Source organism: Triticum urartu, chromosome 2, assembly GCF_003073215.2.
Source record: "Triticum urartu cultivar G1812 chromosome 2, Tu2.1, whole genome shotgun sequence".
NCBI lineage: Eukaryota > Viridiplantae > Streptophyta > Magnoliopsida > Poales > Poaceae > Triticum > Triticum urartu.
In genome coordinates this window covers 552,090,694-552,108,881 of record NC_053023.1, presented here as the reverse complement: position 1 = coordinate 552,108,881, position 18,188 = coordinate 552,090,694, and the positions used below count along the sequence as shown (strand labels likewise).

The 18,188-nt window shown below is 48.0% G+C and overlaps 3 protein-coding genes across 3 annotated transcripts; 1 reads left to right on the top strand and 2 right to left on the bottom strand.

Annotated features, from left to right (window-relative positions):
• Positions 1-4,869: 4,869 nt before the first annotated feature.
• LOC125538698 lies at positions 4,870-6,349 on the top strand. The gene has a single exon (XM_048701970.1). The coding sequence runs from the start codon at positions 5,167-5,169 to the stop codon at positions 6,166-6,168; it is 1,002 nt and encodes a 333-aa protein (XP_048557927.1). The 5' UTR covers positions 4,870-5,166; the 3' UTR covers positions 6,169-6,349.
• A 3,235-nt stretch (positions 6,350-9,584) lies between these two features.
• Positions 9,585-13,408, bottom strand: LOC125538697 (protein POLYCHOME-like). The gene is made up of 5 exons (XM_048701969.1): positions 13,254-13,408; positions 13,111-13,164; positions 12,903-12,963; positions 12,518-12,790; positions 9,585-10,462 (listed from the first exon to the last, which is right to left on the bottom strand). Exons 4-5 carry the CDS (start codon positions 12,779-12,781, stop codon positions 10,049-10,051), a joined length of 678 nt encoding a protein of 225 aa, XP_048557926.1. The 5' UTR covers positions 12,782-12,790; positions 12,903-12,963; positions 13,111-13,164; positions 13,254-13,408; the 3' UTR covers positions 9,585-10,048.
• A 3,431-nt stretch (positions 13,409-16,839) lies between these two features.
• On the bottom strand, positions 16,840-18,183 carry LOC125537265 (probable glycerol-3-phosphate acyltransferase 2). Its single transcript, XM_048700558.1, has one exon. It carries the CDS (start codon positions 18,181-18,183, stop codon positions 16,891-16,893), a length of 1,293 nt encoding a protein of 430 aa, XP_048556515.1. The 3' UTR covers positions 16,840-16,890.
• Between the last annotated feature and the right edge of the window lie 5 nt (positions 18,184-18,188).

Genomic DNA, 18,188 nt, shown 5'->3' with positions numbered 1-18,188 from the left:
AAACATGACTACTTGATATCTGTTTCAGCATGCTCCAGTTTTCACTAAGTCCGAGAACTGATTATGTTTTTGCCATGTTCACATGCTTGCAATTGTATTTTCTGATCCCTTTTGGCTCAAGGTCACTAAGGGACTTTTGTTAAGCTCTTTGAGTAGCTCCATGTCATCTATTTTTATGCCATGTTCAGGTCCTGTGGCATATAGTTTTGTTGCTCCGAAGAGTGCTATCTGATCTGAAATTCCAAACAAGTGTTAATTTCACTAAGTCTGAGATCTGTTTGTCATATGCATTTTTGCCATGCTTGTTTGAACCTGTTAATTTATGAATTGGCCGTAGCTCAGTGCTAGACTTTTGTTAAGCATCATGAATTCATCCATGCCATGTATTTTTTTGTCATGTTTGGGTGCTGCAGCATGTTCATCTCATTGCATTTAGATGGCTACTTGCTATAGATCGCAGAACGTGGTCATATTTGAATCACTTGCCATTTCCAAACCGTAACTCCGATTCCGGCGTTCTTTATATCGTTTTCAAGCGATTTCATCTCATCTTTCCAGTGCCACACTTGGAATTCCAAGTTGAGGCCAGGTTCATGCATTCCCTGTTAAATCTTGCATATGCATCCCGCATCGCATCCCGCATAGCATACCATCCTTGCATCATATTGTTTGATCCTTGCACGTGTTTGATTGTGTCCTTGTTACTTGTTTGTCTTGTTTGGGTAGAGCCGGAAGACGAGTTCGCTAACGAGGAGCCCGTTGAGTTTGCTTTTGAGGATCCAGTCAACTCTGACCACTTTGCAGGCAAGATGATCATACCCTCAAAATCACTACTATCTTTGCTATGCTAGATGCTCACTCTTTTGCTATGCCAATGCTACGATGCCTACCACTTGCTTTCAAGCCTCCCAAATTTCCATGTCAAACCTCTAACCCACCATGTCCTAGCAAACCGTTGATTGGCTATGTTACCGCTTTGCTCAGCCCTCTTATAGCGTTGCTAGTTGCAGGTGAAGATTGGAGACCGTTCCTTGTTGGAACATTATTTACTTGTTGGGATATCATTATATTATCTTGTTGTCTTAATGCATCTATATACTTGGTAAAGGGTGGAAGGCTCGGCCTCTCGCCTAGTGTTTTGTTCCACTCTTGTCGCCCTAGTTTCCGTCATATCGGTGTTATGTTCCCGGATTTTGCGTTCCTTACGCGGTTGGGTTATAATGGGAACCCCTTGATAGTTCGCCTTGATTAAAGCTTTTCCAGCAATGCCCAACCTTGGTCTTACCATTTGCCACCTAGCCTCTTTTCCCTTGGGTTTCCGGAGCCCGAGGGTCATCTTATTTAAACCCCCCCCCCGGGCCAGTGCTCCTCTGAGTGTTGGTCCGACTGAGCTGCCTGCGGGGCCACCTCGGGGAAACTTGAGGGTTGGTTTTACTCGTAGCTAGTCTCATCTGAGTGTGCCCTGAGAACGAGATATGTGCAGCTCCTATCGGGATTTGTCGGCACATTCGGGCGGTGTTGCTGGTCTTGTTTTAACCTGTCGGAGTGTCTTGAAGAACCGAGGTACCGAGTCTGATCGGAACGTCTCGGGAGGAGGTCTATTCCTTCGTTGACCGTGAGAGCTTGTCATGGGCTAAGTTGGGACTCCCCTGCAGGGATTTGAACTTTCGAAAGCCGTGCCCGCAGTTATGGGCAGATGGGAATTTGTTAATGTCCGGTTTTAGATAACTTGAACCTTAACTTAATTAAAATGAATCAACCGTGTGAGTTACCGTGATGGCCTCTTCTCGGCGGAGTCCGGGAAGTGGACACGGTGTTGGAGTAATGTTTTGCGCAGGTTGTCCTCTAGTTTCTCGCTCGCGCTTTGCATCCTCTTCTCGCTCTCTTTTGCGAACAGGATAGCCACCATATTTGCTAGTCGCTTGCTGCAACTCCACCTATTTTACCTTGCCTTACCTATAAGCTTAAATAGTCTTGATCGCGAGGGTGCGAGATTGCTGAGTCCCTGTGGCTCACAGATTACTATTACACCAGATGTAGGGCCTGATGATTCCGCTCCAGGTGACGCGCTTGAGCTCAAGTGGGAGTTCGACGAGGACTCTCAACAATACTATGTTTCCTTTCCTGATGATCTGTAGTGGTGCCCAGTTGGGGGTGATCGGGACCGTGTCGCATGTTGGGTTATCTTTTATTTTGGCGCCGTAGTCGGGCCATGAGTGTTTGGATGATGTAATGTTATTTATGTACTTGATTGACGTGGCGAGTGTAAGCCAACTATGTTATCTCCCCTTTTATTATATATATATTACATGGGATGTTGTGAAGATTGCCTAACTTGCGACATATGCCTTCAATGCGATTATGCCTCTAAGTCATGCCTCAACATGTGGGAGATATAGTCGCATCGAGGGTGTTACAGAGAGAGAGGAGGCTGCGCCCCCCAAGGCCTAGTCCGAATTTGACTAGGGGGAGGGGCGGCGCCTGATGAAGCTATGTACCTAGGGTAGGGTCATGGACCTGTCCAAACTGACCTACCCAAGGACATCTCCAAAAGAAATCATTTTTCAATCGACTTGAAGGTGTCTCACTCGACAGACTTGAAGATACTCGACCAAGAAGCAATCACTCGACCAAGACCAAGCCACTCGACGGTCAGGTGACCTAAAGGCGCTCCGCATGCTAACGGTCGGTTATTAAGTAGCCTTTATGGTCATGATAGCACTTTATTAGGGGTGTTACTGGTAACGCCCCACCTTAATGTATTTAAAACCCTGCATAACCGAGGGCCGGAGGGGTCGGGCGAACTCTATATAAGCCACCCCCCTCCTCAGTGTAAAGGGTTCGCACGCCTGTAATTCACACACGCATAATCCAGTCGACCGCCTCCGGGCTCCGAGACGTAGGGCTATTACTTCCTCCGAGAAGGGCCCGAACTCGTAAATCTTGCGTTCCTACAACTCCTCTATAGCTAAGATCTTGCCTCTCCATACTTACCCCCCTACATCACTGTCAGACTTAGAACCACGATAGCGCCCCCTCCTTCCTTCTCTTCTCTTTTCCCTTTCCTTCTCTCCTACTCCTACTACATGGAAGGGGGAATCCTACTCCCGGTGGGAGTAGGACTCCCCAGGGCGCGCCATAGGAGGGCCGGCCCTCCCCCCTCCTTCACTCCTTTATATACGTGGCCAGGGGGCACCCTATAGACACACAAGTTGATCAGTTGATCTTTTAGCCGCGTGCGGTGCCCCCCTCCATCATAATCCACCTCGGTTATATTTGTAGCGGTGCTTAGGCGAAGCCCTGCGTCGGTAGCTTCATCAACACCGTCATCACGCCGTCGTGCTGACGGAACTCTCCCTCGAAGCTCTACTCGATCGTGAGTTCATGGGACGTCACCGAGCTGAACGTGTGCAGATCGCTGAGGTGTCGTACGTTCGGTACTAGGATCGGTCGATTGTGAAGACGTACGACTACATCAACCGCGTTGTCATAATGCTTTCGCTTACGGTCTACGAGGGTACGTGGACAACACTCTCTCTTCTCGTTGCTATGCATCATCATGATTTTGCGTGTGCGTAGGAAATTTTTAAAATTATTGCGTTTCCCAACAATTCAGACACCAAAAGTGTTTTTGGGGTACCGGATACTTATCAGGTCACCGAAAGAGGTTTCGGACATCCCCGGCAAAAGATATGGGCCTTACGAACCAAGAGGCAAAACGCACCAGCCACAAGGGGCTGGTGCGCGCTCCCATATGGGCCGGCCTAGGAGGAGAAGAAAGGGGGAAGGGAAAGGAAAGAAAGGGAATATGATGCCCCCTTCCTTCCCTCTCCCCCCTCTTTCCTTCCCCCTCTGACATATATATGGGGGGGCGGGGCGTCTAGCACACAACAGATCAATTATTAGCCATGTGCGGCACCCTCCTCCATCGTTTACACCACTGGTCATATTTTTGTAGTGCTTAGGCGGAGCTATGTGAAGATCACTTCACCATCATCACACCGTCGTGCTGACGGGACTCATCTACTACCTCGACATCTTCCTGAATCAAGAAGGCGAGGGACATCATCGAGCTGAACGTGTGCAAAACACTGAGGTGCCGTGCGTTCAGTACTTAACCGGTTGAAATGCGAAGAAGTTTGACTACATCAACCGTGTTGTGAAACTCTTCCGCTTACGGTCTACGAGGGTACGTAGACACACTTTCCCCGCGTTGCTATGCATCTCTATGGATAGATCATTGCTTGTGCGTAGATTTTTTTTTGTTTTCCATGCAACGTTTTCCAATAGTGGCATCATGAGTCAGGTCTATGCGTAGATGATATGCACGAGTAGAACACAAGAGTTGTGGACGGTGATAGTCATACTGCTTATCACCAACGTCTTATTTTGATATGCATAACGGCCTCACTGCATGGTAATACGTGTCTTATTTATATTATAAAAATCAAATTACAAGTCACATAAGGACGGCATGACAAAATTGAAAAGATAACACAACATCTCTGAGCTTGACACCAACGTCCGTCATTTGTCTTCGACACCACCAAAGTAGCCAGCGAATGAAAGAATGACGGATCACTTCCTCACCCGAGCTCGACACGGCTCCATCGCTGATATGCAGCTTTGCGGACCTTCAAGGTGTCTCTCCAAAAGTGAAGTCCTTGTCGTTGAACGAATCAGACAGGGCCAACACACGAACACGTTATCGAACTCCAGATCTGGCACCCCATCGCGACTAAGATGCCGAAATAGGAAACCCATACCTGCCATCTACGAACTATGAGAGGCTTGAGGATCAAGTGTTACGATTCGTATGTATAACGATTGTATTGGAGTGTTTCTCGACTTGGGGATCAAATCAAAGTGCGCCGGAGAGTTTAAGGACAAACGTGTAATTTTCTCCTCGAACCCTAAGCAAGGTTGGCTAGTTTCCCCAGATCGAGTTCGTCACCAAAGCGCGGCATCACGGGAGGATTGGAGCAGTTTGGACCTTGGGCCGACCTCCACCCGGAGCTCCTCCTTTCCATCGCCGACGGGTTGTCGCTAAAGCACTACGCCTCCATCCGCGGCGCCTGCCCGGCCTGGCGTTCCGCCCTCCCGCCGCCGCTCCCTTCTCTCCTCGTCCTTGTCGACGGCCGGCGCGCATCCGCACTATCGTTCCTGATGCAGCGCCCCATCCACTGCTCCACGCTCCAGACGCGCAGCTGCTTCCTCGGCTCAAGTAACGGCTGGTTCGCCGTCGTCAGCGAGTATAGGCTGCAGATCTTCCTCCTGAATCCCCTTACCGGCGAGGAGATCAGCCTCCTTCGGATTAAGAATTGCGGCAAGAGGGTGCGCAAGGTCGTATTCGCGCCGAACCCCAGACCCGACGACTACACCGCCGTCGCCATATGCAACGGCAACAAGCTCGCCTACAGCAAGACCCGGGATATGAAGTGGTTCATCAGCGACGTCGCCATGGACAGGGGGGACCAGCTCATCGACCTGGTCTACGACACGGACGGTGGCAAGGTCTACTGCCTTACAGAATGCGGGGACGTGCACGTGCTCCACATTCCCCGTGGCCGCCGCCGGAAGCCTATAGTCGAGCCCTTGCTGCCGGAGCGCCCGTTCGACCCCACGGCCGTCTTCGCACCGCCCTACCACACAGCTTCTAAGCTCACAAGGTTCAAGCAGATCTTCATCTGTAATGGTAGCCTGTACCAGGTATGGCGGAATGTCACCGGTAACATCGCTTGGCGGCTGCCAGAGGGCGGCCGGTTCAGCATGTCCGACAACGACATCTTCGTTCTGAGGTACGACCCTGGGCGCAGACCATGCTGGGACACGGTGAATGATCTGGGCGGCTACTCAGTGTTCATCGGCAAGAACAACCCAGCGGTGGTCCGGGCTGAGGATGTCCCCGGGGTGAGGGCCAACTGTGTGTACTGGATCGATGAGCGGTGGAGAGACGTGCCTATGGTGTTCGACATGGTCACCCGAACCTCTGCACCCTTTGTTCTTCCCTCTGCTGACAGTGTTCAAAGCCCCCTATGTGGAACAGGCTGCTGGTACTTCTTCAGTGATAACATTACAAGCATCGACAACAATGGAAGGAAACAGCACATGAGTGGAGACGCCGACAGATCTCAAGAACAACAGGAAGCTAAAAGATCTAAGTTATAAGTTAGTTCAGTTATTTAGAATCCTAAATTTATTGCCTAGCTGAGTTCTGTTAATTTCCTATATGACTGCAGGTTATTTAGATGTTCTTCATGTTCCTAAATTGTTGTGCTGTAGCTAAACTTATTTAAGTTATTGTGTAAGTTTGTTCGGTGTTCAATATATCTTTGAGTTATTGGTGCTAGTTTGTCATTTATATTTGTATATGGCTGTTTTGGTGTTAATGAGTGGCTTTGCCCTTTGTTGTATCGGTTTTCGGCTGGTTTTCCACTAATTAACAGGGCAACTCTTCTTAATAAATGGGAGGCAAAACTTCGCCTCTGTTGTGGGAGAAAAAAAATATTCGTAAGGCTGTCTGGCATTGTGGTGGGTTTTCAGAAGCACATATCAGTTGCTACTTTGGATTTAGACAGTTGTTGGCAGTCAGTACCCCCACAAAACAACTAAACAAATGCAAAAGAAAAGAGGAAACAAATGCAAATTGGCATTAAACTATGTGGCCTTTTATTTGAATAATCCAGTTGGTCTGTTAGTTTATACTGTGTACTCTTAACATATTCAATATGGTCGTTTTCTTTTCCCAACAATCTAAGGAAATGAAGCTCAAATTTTGGGTGCGCAGTCACGTTGTTCTGTTTAGTTGCTTCGAAGTTTGTCAAGATCAAGCAGCGGAAGGGCCTATGAAGGCACTAGGCGTGCCATGTGAGTTTTTTCTACTTGTAGGTCACAAAATTACACAGATGGATAGTTCAGAACTTCAGATTGCTTTTTTGGTAGTAGGAAATGAGCTGGGAATGGGATTGTTCTTAAAATGTATCACCCACGATCACCAAGATCAGTTCTACTAATCATGTATACAAAATCGAGCAAATAACTTGATGATATAAGTTAGCTCATGAATTGGCAGGTATTTTCATTCTCTGCTACCTTGAAAGTCCAGCAACTTCATATGTAGTCTTGATTATAGCATCATTGGAATCAAATGCTTCAGAAGATTTAAAGAGTTTTATTCCAGAAAAAAGAGGAGCAAGCATATCTAGAGCTCTCTTCTTCAGTACTCCCTCCGTCTCATAATATAAGAGCGTTTTTACACTAGTGTAGTGTCAAAAACGCTCTTATATTATCGGACGGAGGGAGTATATAACAAACCACCTATGTTTAAGCTTTCCACAGTCGTGTGCACAGCATTGCACTGGTAAACACCATGAAGACCCTGTAGATGTGTTGATGTAGCAATTCCTAGGAAGGTAATTGTTTGTTCTCTTTGATGTGTCTTGACAGCATCCTTTGCTTTTAATGGAAATTTAGTTGGTTATAAAAGAAGGTCCTCTTTCACTAGATTTGTTTCCCAGGCATCTCATGTGCATGAATGAAAGATTAAAATTTGTTACCAGCACTGTCTTTTAATTTTCTGTTTGTTGCATAGTTTTTTTTTGTACTGTAGTACTACTTGATTTGGAATTTACAATGTGGTTAGGTGAGGTCTATTTTTCGGTCTAAACTGTATCGTCTATGTTTATTACTGAGCTTCTTGATTGTCCAGCTCTTTGAAGGCAGATTCAGTAATGGAAGGCAGATATGCTACTGTTCAGTTGATAGGTGAGGTACTTGCTCCTTATCCACAGGTCTCTTCTTGTTGTTTACTTACCGGTTACATACTCCAAATAATCACTCGAGACAATTCAGTCTTGAAATTGTTGAATCATGTTTAGTGTTGTTTAAATTATCACTCAATTGCATACCACTGGAACTGAATTATAGACAAACTCATGTTGAATCATGTTTAATGTTGATTAAATTATCACGCAACTGCATACCATTGGAACGGAATTAATTAGACAAAGTCATGTTAAAATGTCAGAATGAAATTTATATACATAATATTGTGTGATTTCTCCTTGATTGAATGTATTGAGAACTTGTCAACCTTTGTTTACTCATGTCATTTATCATGTTGCAGGTTTTGGAAACTCCTCACCTGATATGCTTGGACACATATCTCATGGTTCTGGACAACCTGTTGATACGATGCCCCTCCTTATTTGGAGGCGCTTGGCCACCTCTGGGACGGCCGTTGCTCCCAATGGTGTGTGGAGGTGGTATTGAGTCCTTGACCTTGTAGTCCTCCATTCTCACTGGTGCCACTTGTGCATGGAAGGCGAGGGGTATGCGATGATCGGCGAGGCCAACAAACACGGCGGACAAGTCGGTTAACATCTTCTTTGGTTGTATGTGGCTTTCAATGTGAGTGCCCTCTGTGGCTGTGTGTGTCCACCTTTTTGTTACCAGCAAGAGGAGGGAAGTAAACTTTCTTGCTGTTGTTGACTTGTCGTGGAAGTTCTTACTTAAGCTTGAAGCATTTGTGAAGTCTAGACCATGAATTCTGGTGCAGTACAATTGCAGGGGAAAGCTGGCGTGAGTGTGTGCCTCCATCGGTTTTCTTAGACTGGGGGGTGAAGGTAGTAAAGAAGAGTGATGTAAGTTGAGTATATCGAGTCAATTGCAAGGGGAACTTGTATAATGACCCTCATGCCTTTCCATGATTCAGCAAAGAAAAAAGGAATGTCAACACTTTGACGAATAGATTGTACTACTAGTTACTGTACTAGTTAACTTTCAAAAGTGCATCATGTCCTACTAACAACGCCATGGTTCATGGAATCATTAGGGACAATGCCAGTGCTCACCGAGTCATTTAGGACAAAAGTATTTCTCTCCTTGCATAAGCTGTGACATCATATTCAGTAGCTTCAACATAAACTTGGAAGAATTATGTACTGAGTAAGGACTTGTTCGGCAATCCACCAGCTCCTTAAAATTCTAGGATCTGCGGAGCACCTGTTTGCTCGCTCCAAGAATTTTAACTGCAGCTCCGTCCGCTCCAGGAGCGGAGCCGTTGAGCGGAGGGACACCGAACGGGCCCTAAATTTTGCAACAATGTATTCTTAAGCCTTATTATTAGTAACACAGTAATAAAAATGTCAGATGTGAAACGGTGTGAACATGTTCTCTTAATCCCTAATTACATAAACATGTGAACATGTTCTCTTAATCTCAGCAGAATCAAACTGGGTTGTAGTTTGAAAAACAGAAGCAGTTCAGGGTCTTTTGGGGCCTGGTTTCACTCCTTCGAGCTATATCTTCACTTATATATGTTTTATTGGAGCTGGCATTTTAACTCACGCAAATGGATGCACTGATGAAGACAGGCAAACTGCTGCTCCTAATTAAGCAAGCATGCACGAGTAAAAGAATATGAGTGACCTCCAGGTGCTCAAATCAAAAAGAAACAGAACCAAATTTTATGCAAAAATACAATAAAACATAAGCTTCTGGTACCTTTTCTGATACGGCAACAAAAATGAATCTTAATGAGCATGGAAATCATCTGTAAGAAATGCCATAGCTAAACAGCAAGATTTCAAGAGTGTAGAAACATTTGACACTAGAAATACAGAAACCATGATAAAGCTACCGTATAGCAATGGTTTATGGTACTGAAATTACAGCACAAAACAAAGATTTGTTAGGCTGCGTGCTAGAGTACATGACACAGAGTTCTACTGCAGTAGCATTAACCTGACACTAGCAGAGTTGCTAATCCTAGACCCTCAAGCAGAGGGAACCAACAGGCCAGCCCCATAATCCCAGATCCTCAAGCAGAGAACCAACAACCGAGATAATCCCAGGCCCTCAAGCAGAGAACCACGAATCCCCATCTTATCATAACATGCTATGGTAAGTCTTGGGGTGAAGGGCAGACAGAAGAAGAGCAGGATTGACTGGTCAGGATAGCGGCTAAGAAAGCAGCAGACACGGCGGGCTGGAGGACTAGTCTGAGATGGACTTTCTCCTCTCCCTGCAGTGAAGCAGAGTACTAAACTCATCGCATGGACATGAGAGTGCGCCTCTGGTTGGCCCTCTTGGAAGGCAGAGCGGCCTTCTTCTGGTTCTTCTTCACCATCTTCTCGATTTGCTCTATTGAGCTGGTCAGTTTCTTCTCCATGAGATCAGCGAGCGCTGGATCGATGGGTTTTGTTGGAGTCTTCTGTGAGCTCTTGGATGGCGAAGAATAGACCTTGAAGTCGTGCTCTGCCTGGCCAGGTGCAGGGTTTGCGACCATTTCAGTTAAGCCAGAACCAGAGGCGATAGCTTGGGAGTCCTGAGCTTCAGTAGAATGAGGAGTGCCCTGCTCTGCCGGTACCGGAGTCGTCAAGTTTGCAGGTTGCGGAGATTGCTCAGGCGTTTCGCTTTGCTGCCGAGCTGCAGCAATCCTTAAGCGGCTTCTCTCAATAGCCTGAAAATCAATAGTCAGAAGAGCGGCACGTAGAAAGAAAGAACATGCACTGAAATGCATAATTTTAGCTATAGAACTACCTGCTGCAAAAATAAACATTTGAATGGCACCAATCAAAATAACAAATATGTAGCCAAAGCAGGTCAGCAGAGGTAGGCATATATGTTTTGTAAATTAGGATTCAGTGGTAACGGCACTGTTAAAGAAATCATGCCATAGTAAAATGGTTGATATGCACTCAGAGCTTAATTCACTAAATTATAATATTCCACCAATCAAAATAACCCAAGCTCAAAAATATATTGTTTGAATGACACACAAGAAACATTTAAATTTTGAGATAGTACATGCTACAACAGTTGATTATATACACAACATTTTAACTCAAATATTAGTTAAGGGGATTTTATTAAATAGACATCTAACTGGTGCATGCTATTGTATCAGTAGTATACAGTAGCACAATGTACAGCATATGGAAAGAATTACCAGCCTCGGGCTATAATGCACAATGTACAGCATGACCAAAAGAGGATAATGCAAACTATACAAAGGATATACGCATATAGACAACATTGTTGGTCTTACTTAAGAGTATAAGGGGCACATGTTTGCAGAGATTTATAGGCATAAACAACTTTGGAGAGCTCCATTTTCACTTGGTCAGGTAATATCAAAAGAAAAGTCAGCAGCTTAGGAAAATAGCCCAAAAATGTGTGCATTTATTGGTATGCTTGAACAAAACATCATACTGAATTACACTAATAAAATATCTGAAGTCAGTTAACTGATGATAGAAAGAAACGGTTTGCGATAAACAATACTGGTAGCCAAATAATAGTGCTGAAAACTAAAACTAATATAGTACAAAATCGTATAACTGAATCATACTCAGGCATCACTCATCAGTACAGGAAACATAAACACTAAGCAAACAACAGCTCCGATAGGCAATTGATAGGTGTTTCTTTGGACAGTGAGGTAGCCTCTCCACTCACTAATAACTGCACTTTAAGCAGGCATGATAGTATTCATCTAACATGGACACTTGATGCAGGGAAGCAGGAAAATGTTTTGTTAATTCTTGCTATGATATCTAATTAGATGGAACATAACAAAGTAATGGTTCATGAGCACAAGAATATCCTCCGTCAATACTTCATACCAATAGTCAAAATCCCAAAACCTGACAGTGCCAAGCACGGAAATAATATTCCTCTGATCTGAAATTATTGTCGCGAGCTGTACACAACTTTGTACTATCGCAGCAGTTCCTTCACAACAATTAAAGCGGACCAGAGGTAGTACATCTGTTCTGCTCACTACTAAAAGTTATAGCAGTATCATGCTTTCATGACCAACTAGTTACCATTACGTTCAAATATTGTCCACAAAACCATAACAGAAGTAGCACAAAATTATTCAAGTGCCATTGTTTAACTGAAACTTGGTGTAAATAAGATCCTCTGTCAATACTTCATACCAATAATCAAAACCCCAAAACCTGACAGTACCAATCACGGAAATAATACATCTATTCTGCTTACCACTAAAAGTTATAGCAGTATTATGATTTCATAACCAACTAGTAGTTACCATTAAGTTCAAATACTGTCCACAAACCATAACAGAAGTAGCACAAAATTATCTAAGTACCATTGTTTAACTGAAATTTGGTGTAAATAAGGTATTAAAAGCAAATTGCTGCAGTTTGGCCATTTGTTAACAGTTAAGAGCTACCAACAATAATCAAGTGCCGGTGGAAATGTAGCATAGCACAAAATCATATAGCTGAATCCAACTCAAGACTATTGTCATGGGATTCCACAAGCCCACATTGGTAACAATTGTACTTCAAACATGCTGTTACCTGCCAACAACTCCAGAACGGAGTTGGCAGAGAAGAAAAGGCACTATACACGTTCATCTAGAGACTCTTAAACAGCACAGTGCAGAATCGTAAGCAAGATAGCAGGTGAAGCAACTACATCTTCAAACAGTTTCAACTACTCACGTCAGAACAACATTACTTGATCTGAAGAAATTGGTCATTACCTTTACAATCACCGTGATATCACGGAGCGGCGTCCTCGGGTACCAGCCAGGAAGTGGGCTCCTCCTCCTCGGGGGCGTAGCCTTCACAGCCCAGACTGGCGGCACGTTCTCCTTGTTGCTGGAGGGCGACGCGAACCGCCGGGGCAGCGGCTTCCCAGCCCGCCTCCCTGCCAGCGCCCCCGGCGAGGCCACCCTCCTGATAAAGAAGCCGCCGCCAGAGAGGTCGGTGAGGGCCGTCCTCTTGAGTTCCCTATGTTCAGGCATCTTGGAGATCTGCAGGAGGCAAGCGGCAGAAGAGATGCGGATCGGTCAGAACTCCAAGAAACGCATCAAAAGAGCAAGAAATGGCGGAAAACTCAAAAGGCAGCATCCCCTGCGCACGCACCTGTCCTCTCTTCTTCCCTGGATCTTTCTTGTACGATTCGTATCTCGAGATCCTTCCAGCCCTGTTCCCAGAAATCCACAAGCGCAAAACGTCCAAGAAATCGTCAGAAGACCAAGAAATGGATGGGGAAAATCGTCAAAAGACCAAGAAATGGATGCGGGGAAAGCAATGAAGACCACCGATAACCCCAAGATTTCTCGCGCATTACCTGTCCCGACTCCCGCTTCGATTCCGCGCCGCTAATCCCGACCCTAGAACAGATCTGCAGCGAGAGAGTCGAAGAAACGCGTCAGAACCCGCAAGAAACGGCACGGGAGTGGGGACCAAAGGACGAAATTCGAGATTTCTCACGATTTGCTCGGCCCTTCCTCCAATCTCGCCCGCTTCGAACCCCTGGTACGGCTACGGACTCTAATCTACCGCTAACTACGACTAATTTCCGGGGGAAATCCCTAGGGTTTATAGTACTAGCTACGGCTAGATGGGGAATGGGGGGTGGGGGGGAGGCGCCCGGCGGGATATATTGAAAACTCAAAGTTTGAGGCTGGCGGCCGTGGGACGAGATTTCGGTCCACGGGTTCCGCTGTGGACCATGTCGCATCCGTCCGTCCGTTTGTATGAGGTGGACGGGCAGGATGTATCCGGTGTTTGGGAATGGTCCATTGGCATCGTAGCCGTTGATGTTTTTGACTTTTGGGCGGTTCTGCCGCGGTGAGATTTGGATGCGTTCTTTCGGGAGGGGATGGCGTGGCCAATAATGAACGACTCATGCCAGCCTCGTGACTGACGTCAAAAAAGGAAAGCTTTTCCGGTTGGCCACGTCGTTTCTCCAATAATCGTGTACGGCATATTTCTTTTTTTTCTGAACATTAGTACCGACCCAAGCGCTCATACATACGCACATACACTCATCCATATGAACGCACACACGCATAACCTATCCCTATGAGCACCTCCGAAAGACTGAGTCGGCTTGTCATCTTTAAATTTACGGAGTCACTGTAGACGCATCGTCATCGACGGGAACATCTCCTCTTACTGAATGTGCATCGCCGAAAATCCTAAAATAAATTCAGAAATAATGCGAGCACCAGGATTTGAATCCTGATGGACTGAGAGATACCACTGTCCCTCTAACCATCCAACCACGGCTTAGTTCGCTGTACGACATATTTCACATAGTAAGCAAATGCGCATAGATGAAGGCTGAAATTTGAAGGACGACTCTCGGCGTCGTTCAGCCGATGCCTCGCATCGATCAGTTGTCGTGTCAACCGTCTAATCTCGCTTAGGGCAACTTCAACAAACCGACCCAACTCATCCGTTCACATCCGCCACCGCCTGCTCCCTCGCCAGTGACGGGCAAACCCTAGCACCATGGGCTTCCTCAGCGGCAAGGGCAAGGGGAAGCACACGCCCGACGTCGGCTCGTCTCGTGCGCCTCCTTCGTCGCCTGGACACGTTGTGAGGGAGCGGCTGAACATGCCACTGCACCAGGCACGGTGGCACTGGCAGTACCGACAGCCACTATCGTGTCCAGATGTCAACCTGCCCCACGCTTGACATCTGGGACTGTAGCGCATCCCGGTGTGGCAGTCGCAGAGGGCTCAAGTCGAGGAGGTACGCAAGCACCGGGAGCTCCTGACGTCGGCAGCACCGGCTTCCTGCCTACGCACCAGACTCTCCCAATTGGGAGGTCTGGTTTGCCCTTGAGCACGGAAAGGAAGGCCGCCGGGGCGTCCAGTACCACCATGCCAACCCCCGGGCGTCCCCATGGGTCAAGCCGAAGGAGGAGGCCTATCAGGTCGCGTTGGCGGCGGCCATGCAGAGCTCCATCAAGAGACCCGATGCAAGAAGGAGGAGGAGGAGGAGGAGGAGGCTACCTACCATGCGAGGCCGCGGAGGCTCTCGCCCTTTCTGCGATTAGGGACTGCGTGATTCTGCCGTCGCCGTCGAGGCTCCCCGAGCCCAAAGGCCAAGCCGCCACCGCCGGAGCCCGTGGCGGAGCGATACGTGTGGACCGGAGGGCTGCGCGAGTGGGTCAGCGCACCGGCCGTGTGCCTCGATGCGACGTCGGCGCAGGAGGCGGCGTACCTCGAGCATTGGAGGGCCCGCGCGCTGGCGGAGGAGTGGGCAGAGGGCGAGCCCCTGATGTAGAGCGCGACGAGGAGGAGGAGCGTCGTGCCCGCGGCGAAGCAGTCCAGCCGGCGGTGCATCAGGTGCAGGACGCGCCCCGTGCATGGGAGGCGGCATTCCCCTGGGCTAGCCTGGCGCCGGAGTTTTCGACCTCATCGGCCCTTGGTCGGACAACGAGGATGTCTAGGGCACAACGCGTGGAGGCACAAACTTTATTTTTAATTATGTTTCATTAATGTTTATGTGGACTTTGGCTAGCGGTTGACCGGCTTTAATGTTTAATTATGTTAAGTTTGAACGTATTTGTTGTGTTTTTTTTAGTCCGCGTGAAGAAATTCATCAGATCAGCGTTGGATACATGCGCCGACCCAATAAAAAACGAACACTGACGTTTGCGTGGCCGACATAAACGGATAAAAAATAGACAAAACGCATTCGTTTAGTTCAGAAGGTTGGAGTTGCTCTTAGGCCAGTGTCCATAATTGCGTGGTACGCTCGGTCGTGTCTTTCATCCTGCCATGTCTAGGATGAGAGGGTGGTGGACGCCGATCCTTGTAGCTCTGTCCTCGTGACCTTGAAGCATCCCCGTGTCGCGGGCTCGTGGCCTCTAGCCACACCGTCACGCACGAGGACGTCATCGTCGCTCCAATGGTAACGGTCGATGCAACACATTCTATTCCTTGTAATTAGTGCGAATAACCTCCATGATTGTTCGCAGCAACGCCATCATTGATTGCAAAAGTTTCTTGGTAGCTTGCTGCCTGTTAGGGCATATCTCTGTTTAATTGGTGTTGGTGTTCATGACAATGCGTTTTGCGGATTAATCGTGTGCATTAAGCATTTCAGATATTTTTTATATGACACAAGACGGTTTTATTATCCGAAGAAAGAAAGAGTAAAGAAGCTTTTTTTTCGACGTTTCTTTTCAATTGATTTGAATAGAAAATCTATTCTATTAAGAGGGTTTCCGTGTTGGAAGGTATAGTTGGAATCAACACATACACAAACTATATGCACCCACATATCCTTCCCCAACCTTGAAGCGATTCATCTGTTGTGCATTGGGCTTACTGGCAGAGGCTAAGCGGTAGTATCGCTTAGGCGGTACTTCTGCTGGTTGTACCGCGACTACTATCATTGAGTTCTCTGTTAGGCTTCAGGTAAATCACAGTAGTACCTCTTGCAACTGGTGATAGTACCGTTTAGGCAATACTTCCACGAAGATGTCGCAAGCACTACCGTGGGTTTCTCTGGATGCCATCAAATAATTTGCGGTAGTGCCACTAGCACTAACGATAGTATCGCTTCGTGCGGTACTTCCGCTCTGGTGTCGTGCAAAACTATCGCTGGTTTCTTTGTATGTTCCTCTGGCAAAACTACTATGCTAATATCGGATCGGTGCTCGTTGTCGCTTTTATCGTGCTAAGCGGTAGTACCGCTCTCCCAAGGGGCAATACCGCTTAGAGCACACCAGTGCATAACGGTTAGATTTTTGTTCTATATATAAAGGGGGTCTTCTTTCGCAAGAAGACATACCTCTTTTTCCCCATTCCTACCAAGGGGGGTCCGACCGCTGGCAGTAGGTGGCAAGAGGACGATATCAAACATGTTCGTTTTTCATAATCGACTGATTCATTTATTTTTTCAAGATAACTTGAGTCGGACCTTTTTTTTCCCTCTTTTCCTGCCTTGCAGTAAATGGACTAAATTAATCTGAATTTTCTTACAAAAAATAAAATAAAATTCTAGCATTCGAAACAAACTCAATTCACCGTTCTGACATGCAACTAACAAGAAAGAATTATGCAGTTAAACCAAATATACCCAAAACCAACACTTCACTTTACTCCTACTAATTGCTTTTCTTCGTCGCCACTGTCCCTTCGTTGCCGGCGAGCAGCATGTACTTGTCCTTCCTCGTCAGCGCCGTGGGCGTGAACCCCAGCGCGTCGGCGAGCACCCGCTGCACCTGGTTCGCCACCTCGATGCTGCTGTTCTGGCCGCCGGTGGGCACCGGCTTCAGGAAGTGGACGGAGTACTCCGGTCGAGGGTTCATCAAGAAGTACACCGAGTCGAAGCACTTGTCGATTGGCGACGTCGACGTGCCGTAGAACATGGTCGAGCGCTCGTCCACCGCCACGGGGCTCACCTCGTCGGCAAGCTCCGCGAACAGCGGGCTGAACCGTAGCAGGTACGGCTCGCGGCACGTGGTGCCCTCGGGGCTAACGACGACGTCACCCCGCGCCAGCAGCAACGCCATGCGGCGCCGGTCCTCCTCGCGGCCGCGGGTGAGCCGGAGCAGCGGGATGGGCGAGATCAGCTCGGACAGGCGGCCCAGGCTGTAGGTCACGGCGAAGACGGACTTCCCGAGCGCACTGGAGATGGCGATCGCGTCGAGGAGCGTGCGGTGGTTGCACACGTAGAGCCGGCCGCCTGCCGTGGCTCCGTCGACCGCGGAAGTAGGGGCGCCGGTGACGCGCACCCGCACGCCGGCAAGTGCGGCGGCGACGCCCGTCATGCGCCGGGGAAGTATGGCGTAGATGGCGATGCGGACGATGGCGAGGACGATAGCGAAGGGGAAGTAGATGTACATGGCGAGCGCGGCAGCCGGTGTCGGCGTGAACGCCAGCCGACCGTCGTGGAAGATCATGGGCTTCGGGTAATGGCACGTATTCTTCATCTCGGTTTGCTTTAGCCCATCAACAAGACTCTCCATCGTTGTGTCCGTCTTCTCGTCCTCCATCACGCCGGCGAAGTACCGGTAACCTGCCTTCACCTCCCTGCCGACCACCGCGTCGAACCCAACATAATCTCTCAAGAACGCCTCCACCATCACCGTTGGAAAAGTCCTACTAACCGCTGCCACCTTCACCTCTTTCGGCGACTCTCCGGCCACCTTCGCTAGCGCCTCCACGTGCGCCGCCTCCTTGAAGAAATACTTTGGCAGCACGGCCCTCCCGATCCTCGCCGCCTCGTTGCGCCGCAGCCCGCAGAAGGAGACCATGGCCATGGCTTTTAAACACGTCCCATGCTTCAGGACGCGGAGGAACGGGTAGAGCGCCAGCAGGAGGAAGCCTCGGACGAAGCTGCCAGCCTCGACCGCGACGAGGAAGAAAGGTGGGAATAAAGTCGCCGCGGACGGCATCGAAG

What these genes read in the sequence shown, in the direction of transcription:
- LOC125538697 (XM_048701969.1), bottom strand. Translation starts at nt 12,781, where the DNA reads ATGCCTGAACATAGGGAACTCAAGAGGACGGCCCTCACCGACCTCTCT. An exon ending in ATATCACGGTGATTGTAAAG is followed by an intron (nt 10,463 to 12,517) that starts GTAATGACCAAT and finishes ATTGATTTTCAG; the next exon opens with GCTATTGAGAGAAGCCGCTT.
- LOC125537265 (XM_048700558.1), bottom strand. Translation starts at nt 18,183, where the DNA reads ATGCCGTCCGCGGCGACTTTATTCCCACCTTTCTTCCTCGTCGCGGTC.
- LOC125538698 (XM_048701970.1), top strand. Translation starts at nt 5,167, where the DNA reads ATGCAGCGCCCCATCCACTGCTCCACGCTCCAGACGCGCAGCTGCTTC.